The 26,756-nt window shown below is 32.3% G+C and overlaps 1 protein-coding gene across 4 annotated transcripts; it reads left to right on the top strand.

The window, feature by feature from the left end:
* Window positions 1-1,997: 1,997 nt before the first annotated feature.
* Window positions 1,998-26,756, top strand: LOC145751281 (uncharacterized). Of its 4 annotated transcripts, none has more exons than XM_082567392.1 (21): window positions 1,998-2,222; window positions 4,002-4,162; window positions 5,243-5,345; window positions 5,665-5,842; window positions 6,034-6,155; window positions 6,274-6,555; window positions 6,669-6,860; window positions 6,975-7,169; window positions 7,331-7,506; window positions 7,664-7,781; window positions 7,987-22,053; window positions 22,165-22,256; window positions 22,493-22,652; window positions 22,800-22,960; window positions 23,194-23,314; window positions 23,481-23,621; window positions 23,838-23,951; window positions 24,186-25,271; window positions 25,770-25,988; window positions 26,121-26,257; window positions 26,346-26,756. In XM_082567392.1, exons 1-21 carry the CDS (start codon window positions 2,159-2,161, stop codon window positions 26,361-26,363), a joined length of 17,907 nt encoding a protein of 5,968 aa, XP_082423518.1. In that variant the 5' UTR covers window positions 1,998-2,158; the 3' UTR covers window positions 26,364-26,756. The 4 variants fall into 4 exon arrangements, with proteins under 4 accessions (XP_082423518.1, XP_082423521.1, XP_082423519.1 ...); XM_082567393.1 differs by lacking the exon at window positions 1,998-2,222 and adding an exon at window positions 3,726-3,774; XM_082567394.1 differs by lacking the exons at window positions 1,998-2,222; window positions 4,002-4,162 and adding an exon at window positions 5,002-5,141.

Here is a 26,756-nt window from a genome sequence, read left to right as displayed (position 1 = left end):
AGCTTTTTTTTTTGTATATATCTTTATCCTCGATGTGGGAAAGTCGAATGCGCGACTTAAACATAGAGTAACATCAGTTACTCCGACCCAGTCTCGAGTTGCCTGTAGCAGTTTGGGATATTATAGAATATAATTTCCCAGTAATTATGCTGCTGATTAAGTGCTGGTTCAGCAGGAGTTTTACCGTTTAAAACGCATTACTCATGAGCGCCACAGCATGAGATCAGTGGGGATTGAACTCATGACCTCATGGTGGTGTAGCATGTGTTCTTACCACCACACCACGCTGCCGGGTTTTATTTTTAAACGAATTACCTTTTTGTAACGGCATTTGGATAAAGTGCTTTGCCGGTACTTACAACTATTTGCTAATAAATATTTTTTTAACTTTAATTTAAAATTTTTATTTCAATCGTGCTTTAAAGTTTACGCTTCAATAAAATGTCAATAAAAAAATAGAAAACTGACAAAAAACTTACGCTTTATAAATTCTGGTAAAATTGTGTTAACAGTAACCATAATCAAAAAATGTTTGCAATTGTAAAATAAAATTGTTAAAAAAATATTTAACTCTGTTTTTCAAAATATTTTTTAAAAGAAACAATTTTTAAACGGAGTAAACTTAATTGAAGCCGTTTACTGTAATAAAAGTTACTCAAGATGCCGGATAATAAAATATTAACAAGTCACATAATTATAAACCGTAACCTCGCTTATTCCTGGAATAACGGAAGTATGACATTCGTAACCCGAACAAACTTGTATTTTTTATGTAGAATTACGCGAAGCAGGGTAAATACTAAAGTTAAAATGTCATTTTACTGCGTTTTTCTTTTGCTCACTCTTGCAGAGTCAACTTATTTTGTTAAGGGTTCACTTAGTAAACCAGTTTAAAAATAAACTGTTCAGATTTCACAACATTATATTTGCTGTATTTGATCTTTTACGTCAAAACATCTGTATTTATGGATCGTATATATGCTATCTTGTTACGATTTTGTTGAAAAATATGATTTTTATTAAAATTTAAATACTAACTAAGATAATATTAATACAAAACCAGCAAATTAAATTAACTTATTTATTTATTTAATTTTACGTAAAAATGAGTCTATAATGATAAAGTGAACGTGTACTTAAAATTACTAGGTTATGATTTATAAATAAAACAACACTAATAGCCCACGAAAAATGTTTTTCATGGTATTCATAGTTTCACATTTAAACATTTTGTTATCCACTTTAAATTGCGAAAGTATGTAAGTAGGCGGCTTTAACATTTATTGTTTCTTCATTTTTTTCAGCATGAATGGATTTGCACATGGCGCTGGTGGCGTTAATTCAATAGAAAAAATATTGATGCGTAACATAAGGCTTGGTATAATTTATTTGTAAAATAATATCAAGTGTTAAATCTGCATACGATTTCACTGGATAGAAAAATTAGTTCGTAAGAACTGTTTTTTAAAATTTAGTTTCAAAAATAAAATAACAAAATTAGTTTATACAGTTTTACAGAAAACAGGAGAATGTAAAAGCGCGTAGGGTTTATACTATACATATAGTATATAATCATGTTATACAATAAAGCAAAAAGTTACTTATATTCAAATATTTTTGATCTCGGCAAATTAACGTGAACTATAATTTTGTTGGTTGAGCGAATATCTAGAGACTATAGCGTTTAAATTATAAGTTTACTGAACTTAAAAAAAAACTGGGATTAGTTGTAAACAGTTCTCGCTAGTATTTGGATATACAAATAACTTTTTAACTTGTTTAAAAATAGAATTTTTATAACTTTATAAGGTAGAAATGTTACTACGACAAAAATCTAAATATGTGATTTTAAAATTCGCTGACTAGCTGTAATATTAGAATAGGTAATGATTGACGGTTGGTTACGTTAATCAATTAAAACCGTTTTTTCGTCCATTTTCTTAAAGGTTAGCCCCAAAAATACGTTTTTGCCTCAGTAATAGTTGTGTGTGCTAAAGCGTTTTATAACGAAAAATTATAAATTATTCAAGCTGCCAAGGGTATATAATGGTAAATGATAATTTAACCATGTGATTTTGCAGAAATAAAATATGTTAAAATTCGAGTTAAAAGTGGGTGTTATGAATTAAATTATGTTTTGAGGCATTTGAAGTAAACCATGGATGGAAAATTAGCCAGGAGTTTTATTTTGTTAGTTTTTCTACGATTTATGACTACAAAAGGTAAAATTAAGTTGATTTCTTCTTTATTTTACTAGAGCATTTTATTTTTAATAAAAATATATCTTTTTACTAGGGTATTTTACTAAAACAAATATTACATAATTAAAATAGTAAAATATATTTTATTTTCCTAACGCTAAAAGCCTTGCCACTTAAACATTTTTACATATTATTTCTTTTTTTTATAAGTATTGATTTTAGTAAATTTTGTGTAAGTTTCTTTGAAAAAGGGCATTTTTACGCTCGATTGCCAACAAATAAAGTTAAGTTATCGCCAAAACACGATGACTTTTCGTTTTTGCGAATAACAGTTTTAAAAATAAACTTTATAAGTTAACTTATATGTTTTAAAATTTTTGGCATACAGTGTTTGTTTACACAAAAAAACTTTATAAACGTATAAATTTTAACAATATAATTGGATAAGTAAAAAAAAAAATAAATATAAAGCTATGTAAAAACATTTCTGTTATCTTAAAATTAAAGACACTTTAAAGAAAAATATCACTGCGTTGTATTTAAATAAGTGAGTAAAACACTTTTCAATCCGTTTTCTGGACAAGCTTAACGTATGCAAGTTTTCTCCGAATTTGCAAAACCTTCCGTCATCAGGTATCGTGACAGTGGTCCAGTGACATTTCCTTGCAAGGGTGAATGCATAAAATATATTATTGCCAATCTAACTATTGTTAAAAGGCTATTAACTAACGTTTCCGATTGTCCCTTAGCCCTAACAGATTTGAATTCACACCGTTAAAATGTTTAAATATTTTTATATTTTTAAATTGATTGTTACATAATAACATTACGTTCTAGGTTCGGTTTGAAGTTTTGGGATATAAATACTTATAAATGCAATTTAAACTAGATCAGTGGTATAAACGTTACTTAAATTAATTTGTTAAATTTTTTTTACATTGAGGATAAACGAATTTTAAATAAACACTTTCTAAAATGGGGATTACCAAACACATGTTACAAACTCGTAAAAATAAGAAGTTAAGTTAATTTTTACGCAAGAGGTATAATTTTTACGCACGAGGTATATATATTAACACGAGTAAATTAAAACGTGGCCAAAGTATTAATGTTTATACAAAGATTTTAATTATTTTATGGCATGGTCACCAAACCCAATATAGATTATATTATTAATAAATGCGATAAATAAAATACATTTTACAGAATATACACCAAAAAAATAAAACTATAACAAAGGAGTGACGAAATAACAAAATAAAATTGTACGAAAAAAAAAGAAAGTTACGACACATTTGATTTATAAAAGTAGAGCAATCACTGTCGATGGTAGTTACAGTGTAAAAAATAACTTAAAGAAAATAATAATTACATTTAATATAACCCAGTATGGCATTTTATAGCAATCTAAAAATTAAACTACAGACCTGAAATTGATTGTACTAACATTTTATATCATATTGAGCCTAGCGACACGAGGAAATACAATCTTTTATTTTTAATATTAATTTTTGTGCATAAATTGGAAATATATTACAAAATGGAATTCCGGTTAAATTTTTTTGTTTTTAATGTAAGAAAATTTTGTAAATCAAAATTTTAAGTAACAATAATAATAATATCTACTATTATATAAATATATATATATATATATATACCGTGATTTTACATCCATATTCTTATTTATAAATTTGTTCACTTTGCAAATTTTTCTTTAATGTGTATTTTTTCTTGCTTAAATGCTTGGTAGTTCAAAAAGAAAAATTCAATTAAAAAACTTTTGTATTTTTGATTTTCTAGCTGTGAATCCTGAGAACTTTGCTGTATTGAACATTACTTTCAACAGTTTTGTTGTAAGTTTTGATCCGTCGATTGTTGCAGTTCTCTATCAAGTTAGGTATAGTGCATTATACAACTCCATTGATTCTACAATCCTAAATATTACGACAACTGGTGAACAAGTATGTTATTATTATTACTTCAATGGATGGATTTTTACATTCAAACTTTGTCTAAAAATCTGACTATGGTTTTACTGCTTAAGCATTACTTTGTGGGTTATATCTTCTGTAGATATTTGCACACAGTTATAGTTTAAAATGTAAATTTAATTACCTTAACCATACATATAGGTGGGCACAGCCTCGTTAAATGGTAATTTGTGGCAAAATATGGCAAAAAGGATGTGGTACACAGGGGTGACATAATTTTTGCCTTTCCCCCACCTACCATGCCACCAGTTTTTTATCTACCCAGCCTACCCCACCCCCTTACCTACCCTGACTACCTGATTTCCTTATCTCCGTCCTCTAACTATTTTTCTTACCTTCATTTTAACCATCTTAACTATTTTCCTTACCTCCATTCTAACCATCTCGTAAGTGAAAAGGGACTTCCAACCACAGAAGGAGCTTTTTCCACTTGTCCAGTTGTAAAATAGCACTATTATAACATTTATTAATTTAGATTTATAAAATTGAAATACTAAACCTATATTAACGAAAGCACAATTTAACAACAGTTAACAGGTCTGATAATCATTTTTAAAGTTAACTTAAATGTTAAATTTTTATGCAAAAGTTTTCTTTGTTAATTATGATTATTGGGTTAACGGTTTGGTGCTCACCTTTGCATATAAACCTACACTAATTCTAAAACTTTTTTATATCTAGTGATAGGTTATTAATATTTTATAAATGGGGTATCTAATACATATCAGTTAATATTTGTACACCAGCAACAGAATGTATTGGTCAGAACACGTGGCTTCACTTCATAAAGGTCTTTGGTTTGATTCCCACTGCTTTTATGCTGAAGCGCTTTTGAGTAAGGTGCAATAAACAGTATGAACTCTTGCTAAGCCAACACTTATCAGCAGCTTAATTATCGAGTATTTATATTCTATAATATCCTCAACTACCAAAGGCAACTTAAGATTGGGTAAGGTAGGATAAATAAATATTTAAAAAAAATGTAGAATTCAAGAAATTTTTTAGAATCACTTTAACGGTTAAACAAATATTATTTACTTCACAATTTAGATTAATGGTTTAAGAAGTAATATTAACTACAATGTTCAAATTCGAGGAATGGGATCGGACAATAGTCTTGGGGTTTACAGTGATCCTATACTTATTAGAACAGGTTGAAATTATACTTTTATTTATAATTTGTATTCATTAGTTTCATATAATTATAAATACGTTAATAAATTGTTTTAAAATCTATATAACTTTAATCTTATTATAAGCTATATTTTAAAAACTTGAATTTTAATTACTATGTAATTTTAAATTATAGTTTTTTGACTAAAGCTTTATATTAGTATAATTTTTGTTTATTATTCTATTAGTATATATAGTAAAGATATAAAATCTTCTCTAATGGTATACTGGTTTTTAATATAACTTATTAAATCACTTTATTGTAAACATATATTTAATTTAACTTTTTTTAATTTTAGCTCCTTTTGGACCAGCACTTTTACAATTTATTACAACTCCAGAATTTATTACAATTTTTATGGAGGAGCTCACTGGTGCCACTAAATGGGCAGTTGAGCTTAACAATACAATCAGTGGAACAAGTAATCTTATTAATGTTCCTGAAGATGTCCCAGCTAACACCTTTAATGTTGCTATGTAAGATCTTTACAAGTATTTAGTGTAATTAGTTTGGGTTAAATGTATTTCTTATTTTCAATTTTCTTGTTAATGTAAATTTGTTATTAATCCTCAAAATAAAAATCTAGATTTTCTTTAAGGCTGAAAATAGTTTGTGGATTTATAGTTTTAGGCTTTAAAAATTATGTTGTTTTTTCGTATTATTTTAGCCTACTTGGTTTATCCCCTAACACTCCTTATAATGTTCGAATTCGAGTTTGTGAAATAAATGAAAATATAAATTTCACTGAAGCTCAAAGTCCTTATGGAGCTTCTACTTTAATTACAACTGGTCAGCATCCATTTTTGTTATTTTTACTATTTTTAAATACCATCATGTACTGTGTAATTAAACAAATCTAATATAAGTTATGGATTTTTTAGACCATTTTATTTTTAAATTTTTTTAGATCAAATCTCAGTTTTTGGAAGGGTTTCCTCCAATTTTTTAACATTTACCAGAGAAGACAACGACAACAACACATTACAGAATGAAATTTCTGCTCAATTAACTGAAATTTATACAAATCTAAATATGACTATTACAAATGTGACTGTGTTAAGGTTAATTATAGGAAGTTCAATGATTGACTTTGAAATTTTGGTTACTGACAGAGAAATTCCCCCGTCTATTGATGGTTTAAATATAAGTCTTGGAAATGGTTTTGGAACAAGTCAAATTGAAAATACAAGTATATATGTGAAATAATTTTTCTGTTTAAGTAATAATGTAAACTATTATTTTGATTTGTTAATTTATCAAATTAATTTTTTTTTGTGACATTTTTAAGTTTACTTTTTTTAGTGGACTTTGTGGGCGACTATATTTTTACTATGACGTCTGATAGAATTGCTTACCGTGGTGGGTTTCCCTGTTCACCCATGGATATAAGAACATGGACATTATATGATAAAACCTCATTGGGCTCAAGTTATATTTTTCGTGCAGCTGGAGACAATGCACTTGCTGCAAACCGTATAAGTTTTCGACAGACTGGTTAGTGTTTTGATAATAGTACTTTAAATGTATATTTTGTAAAAACCTCCTACAACATTGCAATATTTTGTTTTATTTAAAAAAAATTTAAAATTAACTAAATTGTAAATTTAGAATTAATTGCAACTGAACCTAGTCCAGATGTTGAAATGTTTAGGCTTTCTCCAAACACAATTTATGGCATTAAACAAAGTTATCTCGCATTTTGTACAAATGCAGATGATGGTCTAAACTATGATCGTTTTTACACCGCTTTGAACATAAATACTGTTCAACAATTTAAAAGGTACACTGTGATCTATACAACAGGTAAATATTTCAATTTTTCAATACTTTAATAAGTTTATTTTTTAATAAGGCAATCTCTAAATAATAAATAATTCAAAACTGAGGTTACCAAATAACTTACAAACTTTTATATAACAATTTTACCCTTTTTTTTAATTTTCTTACAATAAACTTAAAATTAGATCCCGGTCCAGTAAATACAACTAGCTTTACTTATACTCCATCTGGTTCTGGTACAAGTGGAACCTTGAATTTTCAACCAAGTATAGACAGAGCAGTAGATTACACATTTATGCGAGATGGTTCACAAGTTGCTCAACTTACTGAACAAAATCTTGATAGTTCAGTCAATTACCAGGTTCTTATTTTTTTACATGTTTATATATATATTACTTTATATTTATTAACACCTTAAAAGACAGTTTTAATATAAAAAAAATAAAAATGTAAGTTATCTTAGAGGAAAAGGACTACTTATTCTGGAGCTAATAAACATTGGCCATATAAACATTTAGGTAAACTTGAATAATCTTCCTTATAATTCAAGTCAAACAATTTCAGTTCAAGTAACCACAAGATCAGGGACCGGCTTGTTGCAAACTTCTGCTTTGGCAAATTTTACTTTTTTAACAGGTTAACATGCATTGCTAAAGATTTTAAGCTATATTGTGATAACAACTTTCTATATGTATAGACCATTTATATTGGTCTAGAAAAGGTAATTAAAAACCTGTTTTCGGTTCGAGTTACAACTTTAAAATTACTAATACACATAAACATGTAAAATAATATAATACGCAGGTTAAAAAAATTAAAAAAATTTTGTGCACACAAACAGGTGAATGCAATAATGGATTCGTTTTCATTGACATGATATGTACTGACATAGATGAATGTAATAGAAGTACTGACAATTGTGATTTTAATGCAAATTGTACAAACACAAATGGATCTTTTACTTGTGCTTGTAATACTGGATACACTGGCAATGGAGAAAACTGCACAGATATAGACGAATGTACTTTAATGACAGACAATTGTGATTTTAATGCAAATTGTACGAACACAAATGGATCTTTTACTTGTGCTTGTAATACTGGATACACTGGCAATGGAGAAAACTGCACAGATATAGACGAATGTACTTTAATGACAGACAATTGTGATGATGATGCAAATTGTACAAACACAAATGGATCTTTTACTTGTGCTTGTAATACTGGATACACTGGCAATGGAGAAAACTGCACAGATTTAGACGAATGTACTTTAATGACAGACAATTGTGATGATGATGCAAATTGTACAAACACAAATGGATCTTTTACTTGTGCTTGTAATACTGGATACACTGGCGATGGGGTAAACTGCACAGATATAGTCGAATGTACTTTAATGACAGACAATTGTGATGATAATGCAAATTGTACAAACACAAATGGATCTTTTACTTGTGCTTGTAATACTGGTTACACTGGCGATGGGGTGAACTGCACAGATATAGACGAATGTACTTTAATGACAGACAATTGTGATGATAATGCAAATTGTACAAACACAAATGGATCTTTTACTTGTGCTTGTAATACTGGATACACCGGCAATGGAATAAACTGCACAGATTTAGACGAATGTACTTTAATGACAGACAATTGTGATGATAATGCAAATTGTACAAACACAAATGGATCTTTTACTTGTGCTTGTAATACTGGTTACACTGGCGATGGGGTAGACTGCACAGATATAGACGAATGTACTTTAATGACAGACAATTGTGATGATGATGCAAATTGTACAAACACAAATGGATCTTTTACTTGTGCTTGTAATACTGGTTACACTGGCGATGGGGTGAACTGCACAGATATAGACGGATGTACTTTAATGACAGACAATTGTGATGATAATGCAAATTGTACAAACACAAATGGATCTTTTACTTGTGCTTGTAATACTGGATACACCGGCAATGGAATAAACTGCACAGATTTAGACGAATGTACTTTAATGACAGACAATTGTGATGATAATGCTACTTGCACTAACACAAATGGATCTTTTACTTGTGCTTGTAATACTGGATACACTGGCGATGGGGTAAACTGCACAGATATAGTCGAATGTACTTTAATGACAGACAATTGTGATGATAATGCTACTTGCACTAACACAAATGGATCTTTTACTTGTGCTTGTAATACTGGATACACTGGCGATGGGGTAAACTGCACAGATATAGTCGAATGTACTTTAATGACAGACAATTGTGATGATAATGCAAATTGTACAAACACAAATGGATCTTTTACTTGTGCTTGTAATACTGGTTACACTGGCGATGGGGTGAACTGCACAGATATAGACGAATGTACTTTAATGACAGACAATTGTGATGATAATGCAAATTGTACAAACACAAATGGATCTTTTACTTGTGCTTGTAATACTGGATACACCGGCAATGGAATAAACTGCACAGATTTAGACGAATGTACTTTAATGACAGACAATTGTGATGATAATGCAAATTGTACAAACACAAATGGATCTTTTACTTGTGCTTGTAATACTGGTTACACTGGCGATGGGGTGAACTGCACAGATATAGACGAATGTACTTTAATGACAGACAATTGTGATGATAATGCTACTTGCACTAACACAAATGGATCTTTTACTTGTGCTTGTAATACTGGATACACTGGCGATGGGGTAAACTGCACAGATATAGTCGAATGTACTTTAATGACAGACAATTGTGATGATAATGCAAATTGTACAAACACAAATGGATCTTTTACTTGTGCTTGTAATACTGGTTACACTGGCGATGGGGTGAACTGCACAGATATAGACGAATGTACTTTAATGACAGACAATTGTGATGATAATGCAAATTGTACAAACACAAATGGATCTTTTACTTGTGCTTGTAATACTGGTTACACTGGCGATGGGGTGAACTGCACAGATATAGACGAATGTACTTTAATGACAGACAATTGTGATGATAATGCAAATTGTACAAACACAAATGGATCTTTTACTTGTGCTTGTAATACTGGATACACCGGCAATGGAATAAACTGCACAGATTTAGACGAATGTACTTTAATGACAGACAATTGTGATGATAATGCAAATTGTACAAACACAAATGGATCTTTTACTTGTGCTTGTAATACTGGTTACACTGGCGATGGGGTGAACTGCACAGATATAGACGAATGTACTTTAATGACAGACAATTGTGATGATAATGCAAATTGTACAAACACAAATGGATCTTTTACTTGTGCTTGTAATACTGGTTACACTGGCGATGGGGTGAACTGCACAGATATAGACGAATGTACTTTAATGACAGACAATTGTGATGATAATGCAAATTGTACAAACACAAATGGATCTTTTACTTGTGCTTGTAATACTGGTTACACTGGCGATGGGGTGAACTGCACAGATATAGACGAATGTACTTTAATGACAGACAATTGTGATGATAATGCAAATTGTACAAACACAAATGGATCTTTTACTTGTGCTTGTAATACTGGATACACCGGCAATGGAATAAACTGCACAGATTTAGACGAATGTACTTTAATGACAGACAATTGTGATGATAATGCTACTTGCACTAACACAATTGGATCTTTTACTTGTGCTTGTAATACTGGATACACTGGCGATGGAATAACCTGCACAGATATAGACGAATGTACTTTAATGACAGACAATTGTGATGATAATGCAAATTGTACAAACACAAATGGATCTTTTACTTGTGCTTGTAATACTGGATACACCGGCAATGGAATAAACTGCACAGATTTAGACGAATGTACTTTAATGACAGACAATTGTGATGATAATGCAAATTGTACAAACACAAATGGATCTTTTACTTGTGCTTGTAATACTGGTTACACTGGCGATGGGGTGAACTGCACAGATATAGACGAATGTACTTTAATGACAGACAATTGTGATGATAATGCTACTTGCACTAACACAAATGGATCTTTTACTTGTGCTTGTAATACTGGATACACTGGCGATGGGGTAAACTGCACAGATATAGTCGAATGTACTTTAATGACAGACAATTGTGATGATAATGCAAATTGTACAAACACAAATGGATCTTTTACTTGTGCTTGTAATACTGGTTACACTGGCGATGGGGTGAACTGCACAGATATAGACGAATGTACTTTAATGACAGACAATTGTGATGATAATGCAAATTGTACAAACACAAATGGATCTTTTACTTGTGCTTGTAATACTGGTTACACTGGCGATGGGGTGAACTGCACAGATATAGACGAATGTACTTTAATGACAGACAATTGTGATGATAATGCTACTTGCACTAACACAAATGGATCTTTTACTTGTGCTTGTAATACTGGATACACTGGCGATGGGGTAAACTGCACAGATATAGTCGAATGTACTTTAATGACAGACAATTGTGATGATAATGCAAATTGTACAAACACAAATGGATCTTTTACTTGTGCTTGTAATACTGGTTACACTGGCGATGGGGTGAACTGCACAGATATAGACGAATGTACTTTAATGACAGACAATTGTGATGATAATGCAAATTGTACAAACACAAATGGATCTTTTACTTGTGCTTGTAATACTGGATACACTGGCAATGGAATAAACTGCACAGATTTAGACGAATGTACTTTAATGACAGACAATTGTGATGATAATGCTACTTGCACTAACACAAATGGATCTTTTACTTGTGCTTGTAATACTGGATACACTGGCGATGGAATAACCTGCACAGATATAGACGAATGTACTTTAATGACAGACAATTGTGATGATAATGCAAATTGTACAAACACAAATGGATCTTTTACTTGTGCTTGTAATACTGGTTACACTGGCGATGGGGTGAACTGCACAGATATAGACGAATGTACTTTAATGACAGACAATTGTGATGATAATGCTACTTGCACTAACACAAATGGATCTTTTACTTGTGCTTGTAATACTGGATACACTGGCGATGGGGTAAACTGCACAGATATAGTCGAATGTACTTTAATGACAGACAATTGTGATGATAATGCAAATTGTACAAACACAAATGGATCTTTTACTTGTGCTTGTAATACTGGTTACACTGGCGATGGGGTGAACTGCACAGATATAGACGAATGTACTTTAATGACAGACAATTGTGATGATAATGCAAATTGTACAAACACAAATGGATCTTTTACTTGTGCTTGTAATACTGGATACACTGGCAATGGAATAAACTGCACAGATTTAGACGAATGTACTTTAATGACAGACAATTGTGATGATAATGCTACTTGCACTAACACAAATGGATCTTTTACTTGTGCTTGTAATACTGGATACACTGGCGATGGAATAACCTGCACAGATATAGACGAATGTACTTTAATGACAGACAATTGTGATGATAATGCAAATTGTACCAACACAAATGGATCTTTTACTTGTGCTTGTAATACTGGATACACTGGCGATGGGGTGAACTGCACAGATATAGACGAATGTACTTTAATGACAGACAATTGTGATGATAATGCAAATTGTACGAACACAAATGGATCTTTTACTTGTGCTTGTAATACTGGATACACTGGCGATGGGGTAAACTGCACAGATATAGTCGAATGTACTTTAATGACAGACAATTGTGATGATAATGCAAATTGTACAAACACAAATGGATCTTTTACTTGTGCTTGTAATACTGGTTACACTGGCGATGGGGTGAACTGCACAGATATAGACGAATGTACTTTAATGACAGACAATTGTGATGATAATGCAAATTGTACAAACACAAATGGATCTTTTACTTGTGCTTGTAATACTGGATACACCGGCAATGGAATAAACTGCACAGATTTAGACGAATGTACTTTAATGACAGACAATTGTGATGATAATGCTACTTGCACTAACACAATTGGATCTTTTACTTGTGCTTGTAATACTGGATACACTGGCGATGGAATAACCTGCACAGATATAGACGAATGTACTTTAATGACAGACAATTGTGATGATAATGCAAATTGTACAAACACAAATGGATCTTTTACTTGTGCTTGTAATACTGGATACACCGGCAATGGAATAAACTGCACAGATTTAGACGAATGTACTTTAATGACAGACAATTGTGATGATAATGCAAATTGTACAAACACAAATGGATCTTTTACTTGTGCTTGTAATACTGGTTACACTGGCGATGGGGTGAACTGCACAGATATAGACGAATGTACTTTAATGACAGACAATTGTGATGATAATGCTACTTGCACTAACACAAATGGATCTTTTACTTGTGCTTGTAATACTGGATACACTGGCGATGGGGTAAACTGCACAGATATAGTCGAATGTACTTTAATGACAGACAATTGTGATGATAATGCAAATTGTACAAACACAAATGGATCTTTTACTTGTGCTTGTAATACTGGTTACACTGGCGATGGGGTGAACTGCACAGATATAGACGAATGTACTTTAATGACAGACAATTGTGATGATAATGCAAATTGTACAAACACAAATGGATCTTTTACTTGTGCTTGTAATACTGGTTACACTGGCGATGGGGTGAACTGCACAGATATAGACGAATGTACTTTAATGACAGACAATTGTGATGATAATGCTACTTGCACTATCACAAATGGATCTTTTACTTGTGCTTGTAATACTGGATACACTGGCGATGGGGTAAACTGCACAGATATAGTCGAATGTACTTTAATGACAGACAATTGTGATGATAATGCAAATTGTACAAACACAAATGGATCTTTTACTTGTGCTTGTAATACTGGTTACACTGGCGATGGGGTGAACTGCACAGATATAGACGAATGTACTTTAATGACAGACAATTGTGATGATAATGCAAATTGTACAAACACAAATGGATCTTTTACTTGTGCTTGTAATACTGGATACACTGGCAATGGAATAAACTGCACAGATTTAGACGAATGTACTTTAATGACAGACAATTGTGATGATAATGCTACTTGCACTAACACAAATGGATCTTTTACTTGTGCTTGTAATACTGGATACACTGGCGATGGAATAACCTGCACAGATATAGACGAATGTACTTTAATGACAGACAATTGTGATGATAATGCAAATTGTACAAACACAAATGGATCTTTTACTTGTGCTTGTAATACTGGTTACACTGGCGATGGGGTGAACTGCACAGATATAGACGAATGTACTTTAATGACAGACAATTGTGATGATAATGCTACTTGCACTAACACAAATGGATCTTTTACTTGTGCTTGTAATACTGGATACACTGGCGATGGGGTAAACTGCACAGATATAGTCGAATGTACTTTAATGACAGACAATTGTGATGATAATGCAAATTGTACAAACACAAATGGATCTTTTACTTGTGCTTGTAATACTGGTTACACTGGCGATGGGGTGAACTGCACAGATATAGACGAATGTACTTTAATGACAGACAATTGTGATGATAATGCAAATTGTACAAACACAAATGGATCTTTTACTTGTGCTTGTAATACTGGATACACTGGCAATGGAATAAACTGCACAGATTTAGACGAATGTACTTTAATGACAGACAATTGTGATGATAATGCTACTTGCACTAACACAAATGGATCTTTTACTTGTGCTTGTAATACTGGATACACTGGCGATGGAATAACCTGCACAGATATAGACGAATGTACTTTAATGACAGACAATTGTGATGATAATGCAAATTGTACCAACACAAATGGATCTTTTACTTGTGCTTGTAATACTGGATACACTGGCGATGGGGTGAACTGCACAGATATAGACGAATGTACTTTAATGACAGACAATTGTGATGATAATGCAAATTGTACGAACACAAATGGATCTTTTACTTGTGCTTGTAATACTGGATACACTGGCGATGGGGTAAACTGCACAGATATAGTCGAATGTACTTTAATGACAGACAATTGTGATGATAATGCAAATTGTACAAACACAAATGGATCTTTTACTTGTGCTTGTAATACTGGTTACACTGGCGATGGGGTGAACTGCACAGATATAGACGAATGTACTTTAATGACAGACAATTGTGATGATAATGCAAATTGTACAAACACAAATGGATCTTTTACTTGTGCTTGTAATACTGGATACACCGGCAATGGAATAAACTGCACAGATTTAGACGAATGTACTTTAATGACAGACAATTGTGATGATAATGCTACTTGCACTAACACAAATGGATCTTTTACTTGTGCTTGTAATACTGGATACACTGGCGATGGAATAACCTGCACAGATATAGACGAATGTACTTTAATGACAGACAATTGTGATGATAATGCAAATTGTACAAACACAAATGGATCTTTTACTTGTGCTTGTAATACTGGATACACCGGCAATGGAATAAACTGCACAGATTTAGACGAATGTACTTTAATGACAGACAATTGTGATGATAATGCAAATTGTACAAACACAAATGGATCTTTTACTTGTGCTTGTAATACTGGTTACACTGGCGATGGGGTGAACTGCACAGATATAGACGAATGTACTTTAATGACAGACAATTGTGATGATAATGCTACTTGCACTAACACAAATGGATCTTTTACTTGTGCTTGTAATACTGGATACACTGGCGATGGGGTAAACTGCACAGATATAGTCGAATGTACTTTAATGACAGACAATTGTGATGATAATGCAAATTGTACAAACACAAATGGATCTTTTACTTGTGCTTGTAATACTGGTTACACTGGCGATGGGGTGAACTGCACAGATATAGACGAATGTACTTTAATGACAGACAATTGTGATGATAATGCAAATTGTACAAACACAAATGGATCTTTTACTTGTGCTTGTAATACTGGTTACACTGGCGATGGGGTGAACTGCACAGATATAGACGAATGTACTTTAATGACAGACAATTGTGATGATAATGCTACTTGCACTAACACAAATGGATCTTTTACTTGTGCTTGTAATACTGGATACACTGGCGATGGGGTAAACTGCACAGATATAGTCGAATGTACTTTAATGACAGACAATTGTGATGATAATGCAAATTGTACAAACACAAATGGATCTTTTACTTGTGCTTGTAATACTGGTTACACTGGCGATGGGGTGAACTGCACAGATATAGACGAATGTACTTTAATGACAGACAATTGTGATGATAATGCAAATTGTACAAACACAAATGGATCTTTTACTTGTGCTTGTAATACTGGATACACCGGCAATGGAATAAACTGCACAGATTTAGACGAATGTACTTTAATGACAGACAATTGTGATGATAATGCTACTTGCACTAACACAAATGGATCTTTTACTTGTGCTTGTAATACTGGATACACTGGCGATGGAATAACCTGCACAGATATAGACGAATGTACTTTAATGACAGACAATTGTGATGATAATGCAAATTGTACCAACACAAATGGATCTTTTACTTGTGCTTGTAATACTGGATACACTGGCGATGGGGTGAACTGCACAGATATAGACGAATGTACTTTAATGACAGACAATTGTGATGATAATGCAAATTGTACGAACACAAATGGATCTTTTACTTGTGCTTGTAATACTGGTTACACTGGCGATGGGGTGAACTGCACAGATATAGACGAATGTACTTTAATGACAGACAATTGTGATGATAATGCAAATTGTACAAACACAAATGGATCTTTTACTTGTGCTTGTAATACTGGTTACACTGGCGATGGGGTAAACTGCACAGATATAGACGAATGTACTTTAATGACAGACAATTGTGATGATAATGCAAATTGTACAAACACAAATGGATCTTTTACTTGTGCTTGTAATACTGGATACACTGGCGATGGGGTAAACTGCACAGATATAGTCGAATGTACTTTAATGACAGACAATTGTGATGATAATGCAAATTGTACAAACACAAATGGATCTTTTACTTGTGCTTGTAATACTGGTTACACTGGCGATGGGGTGAACTGCACAGATATAGACGAATGTACTTTAATGACAGACAATTGTGATGATAATGCTACTTGCACTAACACAAATGGATCTTTTACTTGTGCTTGTAATACTGGTTACACTGGCGATGGGGTAAACTGCACAGATATAGACGAATGTACTTTAATGACAGACAATTGTGATGATAATGCAAATTGTACAAACACAAATGGATCTTTTACTTGTGCTTGTAATACTGGATACACTGGCGATGGGGTAAACTGCACAGATATAGTCGAATGTACTTTAATGACAGACAATTGTGATGATAATGCAAATTGTACAAACACAAATGGATCTTTTACTTGTGCTTGTAATACTGGTTACACTGGCGATGGGGTGAACTGCACAGATATAGACGAATGTACTTTAATGACAGACAATTGTGATGATAATGCTACTTGCACTAACACAAATGGATCTTTTACTTGTGCTTGTAATACTGGATACACTGGCGATGGGGTAAACTGCACAGATATAGTCGAATGTACTTTAATGACAGACAATTGTGATGATAATGCAAATTGTACAAACACAAATGGATCTTTTACTTGTGCTTGTAATACTGGTTACACTGGCGATGGGGTGAACTGCACAGATATAGACGAATGTACTTTAATGACAGACAATTGTGATGATAATGCAAATTGTACAAACACAAATGGATCTTTTACTTGTGCTTGTAATACTGGATACACCGGCAATGGAATAAACTGCACAGATTTAGACGAATGTACTTTAATGACAGACAATTGTGATGATAATGCTACTTGCACTAACACAAATGGATCTTTTACTTGTGCTTGTAATACTGGATACACTGGCGATGGAATAACCTGCACAGATATAGACGAATGTACTTTAATGACAGACAATTGTGATGATAATGCAAATTGTACAAACACAAATGGATCTTTTACTTGTGCTTGTAATACTGGATACACTGGCGATGGGGTGAACTGCACAGATATAGACGAATGTACTTTAATGACAGACAATTGTGATGATAATGCAAATTGTACGAACACAAATGGATCTTTTACTTGTGCTTGTAATACTGGATACACTGGCGATGGGGTAAACTGCACAGATATAGTCGAATGTACTTTAATGACAGACAATTGTGATGATAATGCAAATTGTACAAACACAAATGGATCTTTTACTTGTGCTTGTAATACTGGTTACACTGGCGATGGGGTGAACTGCACAGATATAGACGAATGTACTTTAATGACAGACAATTGTGATGATAATGCAAATTGTACAAACACAAATGGATCTTTTACTTGTGCTTGTAATACTGGATACACCGGCAATGGAATAAACTGCACAGATTTAGTTGAATGTACTTTAATGACAGACAATTGTGATGATAATGCTACTTGCACTAACACAAATGGATCTTTTACTTGTGCTTGTAATACTGGTTACACTGGCGATGGAATAACCTGCACAGATATAGACGAATGTACTTTAATGACAGACAATTGTGATGATAATGCAAATTGTACAAACACAAATGGATCTTTTACTTGTGCTTGTAATACTGGATACACCGGCAATGGAATAAACTGCACAGATTTAGACAAATGTACTTTAATGACAGACAATTGTGATGATAATGCAAATTGTACAAACACAAATGGATCTTTTACTTGTGCTTGTAATACTGGTTACACTGGCGATGGGGTGAACTGCACAGATATAGACGAATGTACTTTAATGACAGACAATTGTGATGATAATGCTACTTGCACTAACACAAATGGATCTTTTACTTGTGCTTGTAATACTGGATACACTGGCGATGGGGTAAACTGCACAGATATAGTCGAATGTACTTTAATGACAGACAGTTGTGATGATAATGCAAATTGTACAAACACAAATGGATCTTTTACTTGTGCTTGTAATACTGGTTACACTGGCGATGGGGTGAACTGCACAGATATAGACGAATGTACTTTAATGACAGACAATTGTGATGATAATGCTACTTGCACTAACACAAATGGATCTTTTACTTGTGCTTGTAATACTGGATACACTGGCGATGGGGTAAACTGCACAGATATAGTCGAATGTACTTTAATGACAGACAATTGTGATGATAATGCAAATTGTACAAACACAAATGGATCTTTTACTTGTGCTTGTAATACTGGTTACACTGGCGATGGGGTGAACTGCACAGATATAGACGAATGTACTTTAATGACAGACAATTGTGATGATAATGCAAATTGTACAAACACAAATGGATCTTTTACTTGTGCTTGTAATACTGGATACACCGGCAATGGAATAAACTGCACAGATTTAGACGAATGTACTTTAATGACAGACAATTGTGATGATAATGCTACTTGCACTAACACAAATGGATCTTTTACTTGTGCTTGTAATACTGGATACACTGGCGATGGAATAACCTGCACAGATATAGACGAATGTACTTTAATGACAGACAATTGTGATGATAATGCAAATTGTACCAACACAAATGGATCTTTTACTTGTGCTTGTAATACTGGATACACTGGCGATGGGGTGAACTGCACAGATATAGACGAATGTACTTTAATGACAGACAATTGTGATGATAATGCAAATTGTACGAACACAAATGGATCTTTTACTTGTGCTTGTAATACTGGTTACACTGGCGATGGGGTGAACTGCACAGATATAGACGAATGTACTTTAATGACAGACAATTGTGATGATAATGCAAATTGTACAAACACAAATGGATCTTTTACTTGTGCTTGTAATACTGGTTACACTGGCGATGGGGTAAACTGCACAGATATAGACGAATGTACTTTAATGACAGACAATTGTGATGATAATGCAAATTGTACAAACACAAATGGATCTTTTACTTGTGCTTGTAATACTGGATACACTGGCGATGGGGTAAACTGCACAGATATAGTCGAATGTACTTTAATGACAGACAATTGTGATGATAATGCAAATTGTACAAACACAAATGGATCTTTTACTTGTGCTTGTAATACTGGATACACTGGCGATGGGGTGAACTGCACAGATATAGACGAATGTACTTTAATGACAGACAATTGTGATGATAATGCAAATTGTACAAACACAAATGGATCTTTTACTTGTGCTTGTAATACTGGTTACACTGGCGATGGGGTGAACTGCACAGATATAGACGAATGTACTTTAATGACAGACAATTGTGACGATAATGCAAATTGTACAAACACAAATGGATCTTTTACTTGTGCTTGTAATACTGGTTACACTGGCGATGGGGTGAACTGCACAGATATAGACGAATGTACTTTAATGACAGACAATTGTGATGATAATGCAAATTGTACAAACACAAATGGATCTTTTACTTGTGCTTGTAATACTGGATACACTGGCGATGGGGTGAACTGCACAGATATAGACGAATGTACTTTAATGACAGACAATTGTGATGATAATGCAAATTGTACAAACACAAATGGATCTTTTACTTGTGCTTGTAATACTGGTTACACTGGCGATGGGGTGAACTGCACAGATATAGACGAATGTACTTTAATGACAGACAATTGTGATGATAATGCAAATTGTACAAACACAAATGGATCTTTTACTTGTGCTTGTAATACTGGATACACCGGCAATGGAATAAACTGCACAGATTTAGACGAATGTACTTTAATGACAGACAATTGTGATGATAATGCTACTTGCACTAACACAATTGGATCTTTTACTTGTGCTTGTAATACTGGATACACTGGCGATGGAATAACCTGCACAGATATAGACGAATGTACTTTAATGACAGACAATTGTGATGATAATGCAAATTGTACCAACACAAATGGATGTTTTACTTGTTCTTGTAATACTGGATACACTGGCGATGGGGTAAACTGCACAGATATAGACGAATGTACTTTAATGACAGACGATTGTGATTTTAATGCAAATTGTACGAACACAAATGGATCTTTTACTTGTGCTTGTAATACTGGATACACTGGCGATGGGGTAAACTGCACAGATATAGTCGAATGTACTTTAATGACAGACAATTGTGATGATAATGCAAATTGTACAAACACAAATGGATCTTTTACTTGTGCTTGTAATACTGGATACACTGGCGATGGGGTAAACTGCACAGATTTAAACGAATGTACTTTAATGACAGACAATTGTGATGATAATGCTACTTGCACTAACACAAATGGATCTTTTACTTGTGCTTGTAATACTGGATACACTGGCGATGGAGTAACCTGCACAGATATAGACGATTGTACTTTAATGACAGACAATTGTGATGATAATGCAAATTGTACAAACACAAATGGATCTTTTACTTGTGCTTGTAATACTGGATACACTGGCGATGAGGTAAACTGCACAGATATAGACGAATGTACTTTAATGACAGACATCTGTGACCATAATGCAAATTGTACCAACACAAATGGATCTTTTACTTGTGCTTGTAATACTGGATACACTGGCGATGGAGTAACCTGCACAGATATAGACGATTGTACTTTAATGACAGACAATTGTGATGATAATGCAAATTGTACAAACACAAATGGATCTTTTACTTGTGCTTGTAATACTGGATACACTGGCGATGGGGTAAACTGCACAGACATAGATGAATGTGCAAACAACACGCATAATTGTGATGCAAATGCTAACTGCACAAATTTGAAAAACAATTTTTTGTGTACTTGTAGCATTCATTTTAGCGGAAATGGTACTTTTTGTTTCGGTATGTTTTTATTTCTGTTAGTATAAGTTTATAAGATCACATTTTGTTTTAAAATTTTGTTATTTTATTTGGGTTTATTAAAATTACCTGTTTATGTGTGATCTTATTTAGATATTACCCCTCCTGTGTTATCTACCTCTGATATAACAACATCTTCTATGCAAGTTAACTGGAGTACAAGAACTGAAATAAACTACTCTGAGGTTTTTAATAATTGTATTTGTTTGCTTGAAATTTCTTGCTGGCATGTTCTAAAATTAGTTTTGGGTATAATTGTTTATATAATCTTGTTTGTATTTTAGCCAGGTTTTATTACTGATGATGTATTTTTTAAATGATCATTTGTTCTAATGACAAAAATATTACATTAATTGTTTTTATGGTGCTATAGCATTTGTTAAAGCTTTATGCTAAAGTTGTTATTTTTCCTAATTTTCAGTGGTCTTTGTTGCTAGATGAAAATGTTATTAAAACAAACATCACTGGCCCTCCTTTGGCAATGGTAAATTTAAATGCTGGAACCGAGTACACTATTTTCCTTTCCACTACATTTTTTGATGGAACTGTTGTAAACTCATCTAATTTAAACCAATATACAGGTAAATTAGTTTAGGTTTAAATTTGGCTCATGTTAGTTCGAGATTTGCTAAAAATCAGTAGAAATATTGTTTTATTGTGTAGCTGTATTTTTTTAAAACTATTATTATTTTTTTTATTATTTGACCAATAAATTAGTTACTTGTTAGTGCCTGGTGGGGTGGCTGGCTTACAAGCTGACTCCGTAAGGAATGATTCAATTATAATGAGTTGGGACGAAGTGCCTGGTGCTATCAATTATTCTGTTGTTACAACAATCGAAATTGTAACTAGTCGAAGAAAAAGGCAAATAAGTGAAACAATCACCTCCGTAAGAATTTTAAATTTATTAAAAAAAAACTGTAAAATTCAATTAATTAATATTTAAAAAGAGGAATTTGGTGAAGATATTCAGACATAGGTTAAACAACATTTTTTATTAATTGTCTGTTTAATAAAATATTTGTAACTTTTTTGGTTACTTAACAATACAGAATTTATTTTGGTTTACAAAATAAATTCTGCAAGCAAATGTTGCTTAAAGAATATTTTTTTTTTAAATAGATATCAGAATTCGCCAACTCTACTATTAATAATCTCACAGCTGGCACTAATTATGATATTGATGTAAAAGCCATAAACTCTGGAGGAGTAGGACAATCGACTCAAATGGTTGTCACAACAGGTTCAAAGCTATTTTGTTAAAGTGTACATACAAATTTAACTAATAATTTAATTTAGGACTTTTAGTATAGATTTGGGAATTTTAGTATGGGCTTAACTTGACCTTTTTTGACCAATCTTATTTGTTTTAAATGTCATTTTGTTTTAATCAATTTAAAATTTTGCAGTTCCAGTAGCACTTGCAACTTTAACCATCAATTTTTACACTGGTGATACAACAAATATATCATGGGTTGCTGTTAAAGGAGCCTCATTTTATCGAGTTCGTTTGGAACCTAATATTCCAAGCAATATTACTTTTGTTTCAGGTACTTATTGTTTAGGTTTTAATTGTTAGAAAAATGTTATTAAATAAATAGTTTTTTAATTTTGAAATTTAAGGCTAAAATAAGCTTTTTTAATAGTTTTAAAGTGGTACAACTTGGATTATATTAGATTTTAACATTGTCTGGCAGTTTTTATTGTGATAAACTATTAATAAGGTTAACATTATTTCAAGTACAAATGTAACATTAATATCTCAGATATGTGGTTTTTTACTGATGAACTTCAAAAAATTTTTCATTATCAAATTTTTGTGTCTGCTTGTACGGCAGATCTTGATTGCAGTGAACCTATTTTTACGAGAGTTTTTCCAGGTTTATGCTTTATTTATTATAATGTGTTCCAAAAATAGATCTTTTATGTCAATGTATTTAAAAATATTTAGCTTTTATTTATTATTAATGTAAAAATGCCAATTTGAGAGTAACAAATATAACCTTATCTTAAATTTTTTTTAGTATTTTGCTAGTACTGATATTGCCTGACCCTGCTGATTTACCCTCCTGATTGTTTTTATAAAAAATAAATTATTATTAACTTTTTTGTAGTTTGTGATTTTGAACCTTGTGATCCACATTCGTTGTTTTGCGATGACAGTGAAGATGACATCATGTGCTTTTTTTGCGAAAACGGATTTTCTGGAAATGGGTTTGTTTGTGGGGACATAGATGAGTGTAACCTGCCAAACTGTACTGACAACATGTCATGCATTTCTTGTGGTATCAACACTAAATGTGATAACACTATGGGTAGCTTTGATTGTTCATGTCAAAATGGATATAGCAGAGTTGGTTTAGATTGTGTCGATATAAATGAATGTCGAAACCTACAAATATGTGATGCAAATGCAAACTGTAGTAACATCGATGGTAGCTTTATTTGTACTTGTAATTCTGGGTTCTTTGGTGATGGCACTGTTTGTTTCGATATTGACGAATGTACAAACATCACTTATTATTGTGATAACAATGCTACTTGTACAAACACAAATGGGTCATTCGCTTGTTTATGCAATAGTGGGTATACTGGAGATGGAGTAACCTGCACGGATCTAGATGAATGTTCTCTAGAAATGAACAGTTGTGATAGAAATGCCAACTGCATAAACAATGACGGATCATTTACTTGTACCTGCAATATAGGATTTAGTGGTAATGGATTAAACTGCACAGACATTGACGAATGTACTTTAGAGACAGACAATTGTGATACTAATTCCAACTGCACAAACACATATGGGTCATTTACTTGTGCTTGTAACACTGGATATAGTGGTGATGGATTAAACTGCACAGATATAAACGAATGTGCGAACAACACACAAAATAATTGTCATGGTAATGCAAATTGCGCAAACACAACTGGATCATTTACTTGTATGTGCAATAATGGTTATTCTGGCGATGGAGTAAATTGCACAGATTTGGATGAGTGCATGTTGCAAACACATAACTGCATTGGTAACAAAACTTGCGTTAATACATTAGGAAATTTTACATGTCAATGTCCCCTTGGTTTTTTCCTTAATGAAAGCTTATGTGAAATTTGCCCAAATCTTTCCTATAAAATATGTTTGCAATCTAATTTAACAAAAGAATGTGACTTTGGGAAAACTTGTTCTATTGTGGAAGAGGGTAAGATATCTTGCCTTTTTTATATGTTTAAATTTATCCTTGATGTGGAAAGGTCGAATGCGCGATCTCAACATAGAGTAACAAGAGTTAATCCGACCCAGTCTCGAGTTGCCTTTAGCAGTTTGGATGTTATATAGATTATAATTGCCTGGTAATTTTGCTACTAATTAAGTGCTGGCTCAGCAGGAGTTTATACTGTTTATAGCGCCTTACTTAAGGGCGCTACAGCATGAAAGCTGTGGGGATTGCACTTACTACCTCATGGTGGTGTAGCAAATGTTGGTATCACTACACCATGCTGCCGGTTCCTCAGTATTGTCAGAAACTTGAACCACATTTAATATGGTTAGATTTACAGCATTAATATTTGTAATAATATAAGAAACCTTGCTACTATTTCTTTACTTATTATTAAACTTAAATCTTTGCTTTTAATTTTCAATTTACATAAAAAATAAAAAACTTTATATATACCCTATTCAAAGTATCTGTGTTTAGGAATCCAAAGTGTTGAATATTCTTGTCTATGCAATGTAACTGTGTACAACGAATGCTTAAAAGCAAATGAAACAGTGTTATGTGGGAATCAAAGTAATTTGTGTTCAGAAATTGGGATTTGTAATGCTCGTGATAATTCAGTCTGTTTGCAAAGGAATGAGACAAGTTATCAATGTAGTTGTCCAGATGGATTTGAATACAATCTTGATCATTCTTTATGTAGGTGTAGCTTTTAATTTTTGGTTTACAACCCTATATTTTTAAATTTGGGTTTAAAAAGAACTTTAATAATTTAGTTTAATTATTTAACATTTATTTATGAAGTTTTTTTACTGGTATTATTTTTTTTAGGTATTTCAAGAAATTTTGAGGTGGCCGGTTTTCCTGCATGGCTTATTGTTTTTATAGTTGTTCTCTTAATTTGTTTTCTCTTTTTTTTATTAGTAGTATGCCAATACTTTAGAAATGTCAGACGTGGCAGTTTTCAGGTTAGTAAATACTAATAAAAACTAATTTTAATGAAATTTTAGCAAATTATATAGCCAAATTATTTAATTTTTTTTATTTTATTTTTAGCTTCATAAAAACTTTTAGTGAAAGTGAACTTAATTTTACTTGTTTGCACAAAAACCACTGCACTTACAAACTTTTTTATGTTTTGTTGAATTTTATGTTTTGTATTTATATTTTTAAATGATACACCTTATTTACACTAATAGTGACACTGTTTTTACTTTCGCTTGCTTCATTTTTTTAAGTTTGTTTTTGTGTTTTTTATGTGTTATATAGATTAACTCTTTCAGTTAAAAAAAATATATTTTGTTGTTTATTTTTTTTTTCTTGTAAAGTGAATCCTCAACACCTTTAAATATTTTTTTTTGTTTTATGTTAAATGAATGAATGCTTGCATGAATTATTTTTGTTTTAAATATTTATTTGTGATTTTTTGTATTTGAATTTACAATAAATGTCATAGAATTTTGTATA

Source organism: Corella eumyota, chromosome 4 (assembly GCF_963082875.1).
Source record: "Corella eumyota chromosome 4, kaCorEumy4.1, whole genome shotgun sequence".
NCBI lineage: Eukaryota > Metazoa > Chordata > Ascidiacea > Phlebobranchia > Corellidae > Corella > Corella eumyota.
This window is presented reverse-complemented; position numbering and strand designations above follow the sequence as displayed.